Source organism: Ochotona princeps, chromosome 1, assembly GCF_030435755.1.
Source record: "Ochotona princeps isolate mOchPri1 chromosome 1, mOchPri1.hap1, whole genome shotgun sequence".
In the NCBI taxonomy this organism is placed as follows: domain Eukaryota; kingdom Metazoa; phylum Chordata; class Mammalia; order Lagomorpha; family Ochotonidae; genus Ochotona; species Ochotona princeps.
The window spans coordinates 163721548-163732105 of NC_080832.1; the positions used below are offsets into that span (position 1 = coordinate 163721548).

A 10558-nucleotide genomic window follows, 5' to 3' on the forward strand; every position below is an offset into this window, starting at 1 on the left:
GTTTATTTACATTATTGTTACTATTTTAAGAATTCATTTAGGGGTTGACATTGTGGTATAGCAGGGTAGGCAGTGACCTGTGTCACTGGCATCCCATTTGAGACCACTGGTTTGGGTTCCACTAGTTTGTGTTATGCATTGTAATTGCTCCTTTTATTCTGATGTTACTTATGCACCAAGAGATTCTTTAGAAAGGCTTTAGGGATCAGTTAGACATGGTGAACTCTCTCTGGTTTAGTCTGAAATATCTTCAAGGATTTTTTTTCTCCTAGTGTGGATTAGCTTTTTCACAGCAAACTGACAGTCACTGTGCAAACCAACCCCCAGCTCTCATAGTTCCTGTTGGAGCTGTGCTATTGTCCAATGGCTGGTCCTCTCAGGACACATTGTGGTTTTCTCTGGTTGCCTTGATCTGGTTTCTTCTAAGGTCTCTCAGTCCTTGGACCACGGATGGACCATGGCTTCCCGAAGACATGCTTTAAGATGGATGTCTTTGTATTTTCTTGCTTGGAGTTGTGGTGAAGTTTCTAGGCCCTGTGAAGTGATTCAACCTGTCTTGGTTTCAGAATCAGCATCTTGAATGCTTGCTCTTTAGCTATTACTCTGCCTCACTCTGTTCCTTCCCCTCTTAAGCCTCCTCTTCCTAAATCTTTGGAATTTTTTCCTCCATCCTTCTGTAATTCCTATCCTGTTGCCATATATATATATATATATTTAAAGAGACTATGGAGAATTTTTTCCAGGCCTTAAAGTTGTCAAATTCCTTTATTTTCTGTTAAATTTTACCTATTGAGTTCATGTTTTATTGTAACTTTAAGCTCTAGATTTCATTTCTATTCCAATGTGTACAATCTCCCAAGTTGTCCTTAACACCGAAATATTTAACCTTGTCTTCTGTCATGCTCAGCATGGGAAGCAGTATAACTCCATCATCTGTATGTGATGATCCCAGTATTTGGGGCCCTCTCCACTGCTAGTTCTACTCTCTGTCGCTTGTACTGGTTTGAGTGCATGCTGCTGTGAATCCTCCCCAGTCATCTGGTTATCCTTGGATACATGTGATAGTGAATTTTTGAAAAGGCTTGTACAAATAGCTAGATCATTATGGGCCATTTCTCCAAGATAATTTTTGTTGGTTTTGCTCCGTGTCTTGTAGATGGCTGTAGCCAAGATGAATGTGACCCCAGAAGCACAGCACCAGCCTTTCCTGCTCCCTCATCCCATCTACTTAGACCTGAACATGGCCAGAACCTATGCCTCCTTTCGCTGTTACCCTTCTGAACTGGTGGGGTCGCTGTGTCATACGTGTTCCAGGGCCCAGATTCATGTCTCTAGGGTTGGAATTGCAGTGCTAGACCAGTTTGGGCTCACATGAACTTTCTGTGCACAGTGGGCTATTGGGTACTTTCCTTTCCTTTTCAAATTATCAGCAGAAGTCAAGCTAGCTTTACATATTTCAGGCGCTGTCCACAAAAAACATGACTTGAATTCTCATCTCAGCCCCAGAGCTCTTGACCTTCAACAATTTAACCTGTGGCTGGGCTGTTGCACTCATTCGTGAAAAGGAAATGGGCAGGGACACCCGACTTCAGTAACCCAGACTTTGGAGGTGTTCCTAACCGTGACAACACAAAAAACAGAAGCAGGAAAGCAGGAAGGCAAACACGATCCCAGCAAGAAATCTTCCAAAATCCTTCTTTCTGGGGAGTCCCTCTGGAGCTGCAGTATTGATGGGTCAGGAACCCCGATCTGTACTCTCAGCTCCTCTGAGCTCAGGGAGACATAAGCCTGAGATCAGGCTGCTGCGCAGGATCTGAGGGAGTGTTAGGAACTAGTGATTCCAAGTCCCACCCGGAGGAGCCCATCTGAGCAAGGCTTCCACGAACCCAAGGGCTGTCAGCCCAGCTCCCAGCACAGCCTTGCTCAAGGCCATCCCATCATGTCACCTTTTTTTAAAAGATTTATTTATCTTTATTGGACAGTCGGATATACAGAGAGGAGGAGAGACAGAAAGGAAGATCTTCCATCTAATGATTCACTCCCCATCTGACCACAGCAGCCGGTGCTGCACCGATCAGCAGCCAGGAGCCAGGAAATTCCTCCATGTTTCCCATGTGGGTGCAGGGTCCAAAGACTTTGGGCCGTCCTCAACTGCTTTCTCAGGCCACAAGCAGGGAGCTGGATGGGAAGTGGAGCTGCTGGGATTAGAACCAGCATCCATGTGGTATCCCGGCACTTTCAAGGCAAGGACTTTTAGCCACTAGGCCAATGCACCAGACCCCGTCATGTCACCTTAACAACAGCCTATCTTAAGAATGTAGTGACACCAGAGAGGCACAGCGATTTTTCTTACAATTGTTCTTACTGAATTTTCCCCCTCTGTAGCCTCTTAGTTAGCTTTTAAAAAATATTACTGTTATGAAATACCCAGCTCTGGGCTCCTTGAAATATTCCATGGAAGACCTTCCACATCTCCACAGGGAGTGAGGTGATGACCTCTAAAGGACACATTTAAAGCCAGAGGGTTGTGATAGGAACTAATTCTACAACATAAGCACATTTTCCTTCACTATCTAGATCCTTCATTAGGCCACTTGCTTATATTTCAACTAAACAGTTGTGTTTAATCCATCCTCAATACTCACAGCATCTGCTGATTCTAAAATAAACCACTACTGCATACTTTTCCTTGAAATTTCCATTGGCAACAACACTGTTATGAATCAGCACATCTGGTTTTTTTGTTTTGTTTTGCTTTGTTGCCTAAACTTCACGCATTCAAAGCAATCATGTGTGTTTTCTAACGTAAAAACATAAAAACGGAGCTGCCATTGTGGAATAAATAGTAAAGCAACAGTCTATAAATCCGGCATCCTGTTTGGGTGGTGCCAGTTTGAGTCCTCCACTTCTGACCAATTCCCAACCAAGCTCCATGGGAAAAGCAGCAGAAGATGACCCAAGTATTTTGGCCCCTTAAGCCATACAGAAGACCCAGATAAAGCTCCTGGATACTAGCTTCAGCCTGGCCCAGCCCCATTGTGGCCCCATTGAGAGTGAACAACTGATCGGAGGAAGTTTCATTTTCTGTTTCCCTCTTTCCCTCTTTAACTCTTGTTTGCAAATTAATACATCTTTGATGTATGTATGTATGTTTATCATATACAAACAAAAAATTTATCCATATATAATCATATATCAATTATAAAGAGAGAAAGTACATTTATGCTCAGAAGACTAAAAAGTCAACAGGCACAAATATACGAAATTCAAGATATGTTTTTGGATACTTTTATTGGCAAAGATATATGACAATTGTCACCATTAAGCATGCAGTTGGAAGACAGCTTTAAGTGTGACCATCTGTTTCCACTGTCTCCTTCTTCTAAGGAGAACAAACTCTGCCAAGGAACAGGATGTTCGATGTGGGATTGTGCCGAATCAAGAAAAGGAATGGATGGTCGGCAGTGAAATTCTCCTCTTGCCTCAGGCAGCCCCCAAAAAGCACAGAGACAGCAGTGGCGGCCGCTGCCTCTGTGCCCTCTTCATTCACTTCCACAAAGGACTTGTGGACAACTTTTGAGACAAAAAGATCGTTGGCTGCTGACATGCCAGACAGATCAGCCTTGTCTCTAACAAAGAGATCCTGTACACCCAGACGGGCCAGATGGGAGTTGAGGACGTAGCTGTCTTCCAGTTTGAACCTAGGCAACCTGACATGGACGTCAATGGTACGCATCTTCTCAGGTTTGGTCCACTCATTCAGCTTCTCCAAGGTCAGTTGTTTCTCAATCTGGAGTTAGAATGAGAAAAAAAATAGGAAGAAGAGTTGAAACTAGTGATACATAAGTGAAAGAAGAAAGCATTATTTAAACAGATCAACCCATCCTATCAGCAGCTGTTACTTTTCTTTCTGTGTTGTAGTCAAACAGATGCCATGTTTGGAAGATTTCATCTCTTTTCTGGCAGTTGGTGAGATACAACAGACCTAAATTTCAAGTCAACACAGGACCAAACATAGACAATTTGGAAATCACAGATCCATCATCCTTCCACCCTGCACCATTTCACCCACCCTCCCAGGCACCCATTCACTTAGTCACCCACTCAACTATCCATCCACCTACCCTCCCAACCATCCGTCTGTCCACTCATTCACTCACCTATTTATCCATCCATCCATCCATTCACCATCTTGCCATCCATCCTTCCATGGATACCATCCCTTTATTCCTTTATCCCTTTAACTGTCAACCAACCTGCCCACCCATCTGCCCCACCATCTTCCTCCCTTCCAACCATCATTCGTACATCCACAGCTTACTAACTACCTACCACATTTGAAATACTGGAATAGGTTATATGAGAGTTTTCATTTTTCTAATGTGTTGCAGACGCATGAGACAAATTTATAAAGGTTTCAAGAGAAAATCTTAATGCTTTCATTTTTTTTTTAATTACACTGAATCTCTGAGAATTTGAAAATCTCCCTGGAGCAGATGTAAGTTCTATCAACTCCAGCTCCTAGGTAACAGTTCTCCTGGCTGATGACGTGCTACAGCAAGGTCCTAATCTAATTGGGGTCATAACTGCACCTGCCCCACAACAGCGCTCTGAGAGTTCAGTGAGTGCACAGTGCTGGACACAAGATGCTCTGTGACTGTCAGCTCTTGTCATTATTATTGTTATTCCTATTGCGCTCGAAGAGAACTGTCATTCCACTTTGTTCTACTAATACTGATAATCTCTTCAATGAGGGTAGAGACTTACACCTTATAATCAGACAAAAGATGAGCAGGAAACACACCCCACACAGGGAGGATGATCCCAGCGACTGTGGGCCATTACCTCCTTGAGCCCCGTGGACTCGTCCTCGATGTCGTCGGGCAGCAGGAGCAGCATGCTGAGCTCCTTGCCCTGGTAAGGCAGCTCCAGCACACGGCACCTGAGCTCCTGCACGTAGCCGAAGCGAAACTCTTTCTTTTGGTACATCATTTTCACTGTCTTGGTCTCTCTCTGAACCATTAAAAAAAAATCACTGATTAGTGTCTGTCTTTTGTTTTTAGGAGCACAGAGTATCCTGTGTTCAGTTCCTTTCCCTCACCTTGTTGAGTCTGAATAGGGCATTGGTGGTACTCTCTTTCCTGAACTCCTCATGCCACTTCCCCTTGAAATAGATGGCATTTACCAGGACGAGTTTCGTCAGGCTATCAACCACACCTGAGGCCAATACCTCTGGGATTTTCCCTACAAAGAATAACAAGCAAGCAAATAATCCAGTATCCAATGAAAGAACAACCATTTGTGCAAAGAAAAATCTCCCCCTATAGGTACAACCACGTAGGTGTTAATGACCCTGTAGGTTGCTGGCCCACAGAGGGACAGCGGAGAGGAGGCACCTTCTACACAGTCAAATCAGCTCCAACACCACTTCTGAGCAAGACATTCTTATACATTACTTCACAGCCATGGCAATTCACACACAGAGCTCATATTCCACACACAGTCAAACCCACACCACAACCTCCCATGTGCTGTAAGTCTGTCTTATATTTAAAATGCTGGATGCTCCTCCATATTCAATTCCTTTGATTCTATTGTCAATGTAAGCTTTAACTTTGGGGATACTTAATGGAACCTAGGGGGAGACTTCTAGCTGCCCAGCTCCATCCTGAGTCTCCCTTTGGATGGACTTCTAACATGGAGGAGCTGGGTGACACCAAGAGCCACTGCAGATGTCACAATGCATGCACACCGGGGCACCTGCTGAACATCCCTGTGTGTGGGCCAGGATGCAGGGCCTGGGAATGAGCAAGATGGAGACACATGCAGGAAAGGTGGACGGAGGGAAACACCTGCCCAGTCTCTCACCTTCTGTCAGACCTTTGACCCACTCATTTATCTCCTTCCTGGCGTCCTCCGAGGCCTGCTGAAAATCCACCCTGGCCAAGTCAGCGCCGTACAGTTTCTGAGTCGAAGCCAAGAATTCCTATTTTTTTATTAAAGGGAAATAGCATGAAAAACTTCTACTTAATATACGCAGCTGTCAAAATTCATGGGAAAAGTATAATAGAATAAAACTTCATGTGGGCTTTCAACCTTCATATTCAAGTAAACACCTTTGTATTCCATGTTTCCATAAACTTGTTGAAAAACCTTTGCACAAAACACAGCTTCGTAACAAGTCATGGAAATTGTCCAAAAAGACCCGTTTCATTGTGCCACAAAACTTTCTCTAATTCTTTTAAAAATTTTATGCTATAAAGAAACATACTTATTTATCATCTTAATCATTTTTAAATGTACATTCAGTCACGGTAAGCCTAACCCTCACACTTATACAATATTAAAATTACTCATTCTTGTATAATCCTAGACTCTATACACACAGATACATAAATATATGTATTTATTTATATATGTATATAAACAGTATACATGAATACATAATATTTATATAAATGTGTATATATATATATGTATATATATATATTGCAAACACTTGCTTTAGCTTTGAAGTCACTCCTGCTTTCACAGAGCATCTAGAAGGGATCATTACACTCGAGAGATTGTGAGCCAAAACCACCACATCAGTTTCACTGGAGGGCAGGGGCCTTTTGTTGTATGGATCCACCCAAGATTGGTGTTTTGTATTTTGTGTATTGTTTTTGTTTTGCAAATGCTAACAAACCTATAAACACACTACCATCCCTTGGCTGTGTGAGGGAAGCAAGCCCAGTGGGTTTGGGCATCCTAGCCCGCATACTCACGGGGAGAAAGTCGTAGGTTTTCTCTCCATAGAGCCTGTTAGCGAGTTTCAGCACACAGGCCTCCCTGTGCTTGCTCATCTCAGCATTCAGGCTCTGGAATCGCGAATGAACATCCTGCACAGCATCGAAATGAAGAGCCTAGGAACCAAAGACACACATTGTCCACAGCCACCCACACTGGAGTTACAAAGCCAGTCCTGAGCATTCCGCTGCCACCCAACTCAACGCCTTCTCACTTCCAATGGCAAGGGCCCAGCTTGGGACTGGACTCCTAGGTCCAAGAAGCAACCAGCCTCAGGAAACCCCACAACACAGCCCCAGGGAGACAGGAACCACCACAGCAACTCGGAACATCCCTCCCTGTCCCAGGATGGAGGTGCTAACCCATGATCTACTTTCCTCTCCCCATCCCACCAAAGAATGTCACAAGCGATATTTCATATTCACATTGTGAGCCACAAAGGAGCTGTCTGAAATCTCTCCGGTATCAGCAGTGGAGATGAGAACCCTCATCCTTCTCCATCACACATGGTCACTTCTTTCTCCTCCTACCACATTAGCACCCATAAACTCATTTATTGAAAAATGACCTCTTTAGAGTTGCCATTCTGGCCAAAGCTTAATTCCTGCCCCATCTCCCCCATCCTCATCTCCCACACTCCTACATCAAGAAACTCTCTATGCTTTTATGGGGCCTGGCTGGGCCTTTGCTTTTGAGATTCAGAGAACAAAAACTGATAGTGGACAAGGGCCATGATAAGTACGGGACACAGATGGTGAGGCAGCAGATGGAAGGTCTTTGACTGTCTTTCCATCTCTATGTAAATCTGCCTTTCCAATAAACATAAGTAAATCTTAAAAGCAGAGACACAGAGAGAAGAAATAAGAGAGAGAGAGAGAGAGAGAGATTGCTTTGTAATGCAATGAGGATGAGTCATTTGGGCTTGGCCAAACCTTGACCAGTTTGCACCTCTCTCTTCTGCCACTCCCATCCTCTGGGCCTCAAGAGGAATTGAGAATTGCCCTGCCATCTGAAGGACCCTCAAGAGCCAAGACCCTCCTCCACGCCCAGGAATGGGGGAAGGAAGGCATTCTATTCTGGTTTCCTACTTGCTGCCACAATACCAGGAGCCTGTTCCAAATCTCGAAGCTTCCGGCTCTCTCTCTCTGGGATCCCTTCCCATTTAAGGATGTCCCTACTATGCTAGGCACAGAAGGGTACATGGCTTACAAAGCAGCTGCCCAAACTCTGCCACCCATGGGAATGGCAACAGCCTCTATTGTGGAGACTTGGGCAACTTTGTTCACTTGCATGCTTGCAAAACACACAGCAGGTACTCAACAAGGCATGCAAACTGGGCTTTGCTGCAAAGCTGACCTCATCCCGCAGCCCTGACAGACGGTACCCCATACAGGGTCAGGGACTGCCCCATGGGCCCGTCCATGCTGACAGAACAGAGGGCAAGGGAAGACAAGGCCTCTGATGACCTTGGACAGCTGGGCCTCCGTGTTGCCTCGGGCCCCCAGGAGGATCATAGCCATGGCCGAGGAGATGCTGTAGGGAGACATGAAGATGTTTCCCGTAGGGTTGTCTTTGTCCAAGGCCAGGAACAGGTCCAAGGCAAAACGGGTGTTGGCTGCGCTCAGCCTCTCCATGGCGACGTCTGTGAAAGAATAAAAGGCATGAAATGACCCCTGCCCACACTGGCACAACACCCTCCACCATCTGCCCATCATCACTGGCTTCCCTCATGCATGCAAACCATCCTAGCACCTGCAGCTTCTCCCTCTCTCTCCCTCATGCCTTTCTCAGGATTGCAACTGCACTCTGCAGGAGCACAGGGACTAGAACCTGGGGACTCCTTGAGAGCTGACCTTATGCACAGTTCAGTCTGAGGAGGGAGTGTCCCAACCCCACACCACTGCCCAAGGATAGGGGTTTCCCTCCTGGGGTGGAGACCCTTCCCTAACCCACCCCTACCAAGATCATTTGCATATTTGTAGCATCCTTGTATGAAGGCCACACAGCCTGATCACCTTCAACCTGTCTGGCCTGCTGTAGATTTATGGGATATTAAATCCTACCTGCATTAAGCCAGACCTCATGATTTCAGGGGAGAGGTTGACTTATGTGCCTGCATGGACATCCTTAAACCGGAAAAACGCATATTTCTGTCCCTCTGGTTCAAACCACAGAATCACTCCCAAAACAAACCCATGGCTTCCATTACTTCATGACATTTCCAATTAAAAAAAAAAAAAAAAAAAAAAAAACTCATCGCTCGTTACTACTCATGAAAACAAGTCCCAGGAAAGACACTATCAATTCTCTCAGTGAGAATTGATAGGCTCATCATCATCATGTTTGAGATTCAGGCCACACAGCCTTCCTGTTCAGAGCAGGCGTGTCTCCAGGCCCTGCTGGGAAACCAGATGAGGTCCAGAAGCACCTTGGTTGCCACAGCAGGTACAAGGCACTCGGTCTGGGGGGTGGGTGGGAGGTGGGGTACCCTTGCTGGTTCAGGCCAGGGCACAGACCCAAGCCACTCGAGGTGGGTCAGCAGGCTCAAGCTAGCTGGCTCAGCCGCACCCTCCTGCTTCCTGGAGCCGCGAAGGACCTGAGAGCTGTGTTCTGCTCCAGGAAGGAGCAGGGAGTTGCAAAGAAGGAAGAGCCCTCTCAGCAGCAAACTGGGGCTCCTCCTCGACCTTGGTAGGCTGCTGGGAGCTGCCACCCTCCTGCCCTGTCCCTCCCGAGGCACCCCCAGGAGTCCAGCAGAGGCACAGGCCAGGGCCTCTCTGCTTACCTGCTGCGCTGGCTGCAGACTCCAGGCTGGGATTGCAGAGGAAGTGACCAGAGCCTGAGGCCACAATTATAACATGCAGGGCTAGCCTCCAGCCAGTTCCCTGGCGCTGGAGTGTGAGTATCCATATTGGATGAGTAAAGCCTGGTTTGGGGGAAAACCCCGCCCTCTGTCCAGAGCTGGGTGGGGAGGGGAGGATGGAAAGATGGGCAGGGGCTTCAACACCTCTCAGCTCTATATCTTCCACAAATCTCCAGTGATGAGCCATTTCTTAGTAAGATGTGAATAGTTAAAGCACACAAACTATGTCCTAGAGGGCACTCTGGCCCCTCTAGAATTTCCACACTCGAAACTCTAGGAGTTTGGTGGGGAGAAGAAAGAAAAGAAATTTGGGGCCCCTTACACAGGGGAAAAAGAGAGAGGCTCCACCCTCAATGGAGAGGGAGCCGGTCGAAGTCTGGCTTTTCAGCTGTCCCTGAAGTCCCCTCCCAAGCTGCCCAATCTCCTTTGTTCCCATGTCACTTCAACATCCACCAGCCGGAGAAGAGCGTCAGATCTGGCTTGGTGTGACGGTGGTCAAGATCAAAACATTTCGGGCCTGATGTGATGGCCTAGCGGCTGAAGTCCTCACCTTGAACTCCCCAAGATCCCATATGGGCACCGGTTCTAATTCCAGCAGCTCCACTTCCCATCCAGCTCCCTGCTTGTGGCCTAGGAAAGCAGTCGAGGATGACCCAAAGTTTTGAGAGCCTGCACCTGCATGGGAGACCTGGAAAGAAATTCCTGGCTCCTGGCTTCAGATCAGCACAGCAGCAGCCATTGCTGCCAACTGGGGAGTGAATCATTGGACGGAAGATCTTCCTCTCTGTCTCTCCTCCTCTCTGTATATCTGCCTTTCCAATAAAAATAAATAAAAATATAAAAAAAGATCAAAACATTTCTTTTTTCTTCTGTCCCTCTTTATTTTTACTATTTTTATCATTATTATCA

The 10558-nt window shown here is 46.2% G+C and overlaps 1 protein-coding gene across 2 annotated transcripts; it reads right to left on the bottom strand.

The window, feature by feature from the left end:
* Window positions 1-3306: 3306 nt before the first annotated feature.
* On the bottom strand, window positions 3307-9655 carry LOC101525950 (leukocyte elastase inhibitor-like). 2 transcript variants are annotated; one of them, XM_012930176.2, is made up of 7 exons: window positions 9572-9655; window positions 8256-8431; window positions 6768-6905; window positions 5869-5986; window positions 5102-5244; window positions 4846-5013; window positions 3307-3790 (listed from the first exon to the last, which is right to left on the bottom strand). In XM_012930176.2, exons 2-7 carry the CDS (start codon window positions 8421-8423, stop codon window positions 3383-3385), a joined length of 1143 nt encoding a protein of 380 aa, XP_012785630.2. In that variant the 5' UTR covers window positions 8424-8431; window positions 9572-9655; the 3' UTR covers window positions 3307-3382. The 2 variants fall into 2 exon arrangements, with proteins under 2 accessions (XP_012785630.2, XP_058524316.1); XM_058668333.1 differs by lacking the exon at window positions 9572-9655 and adding an exon at window positions 9057-9084.
* Between the last annotated feature and the right edge of the window lie 903 nt (window positions 9656-10558).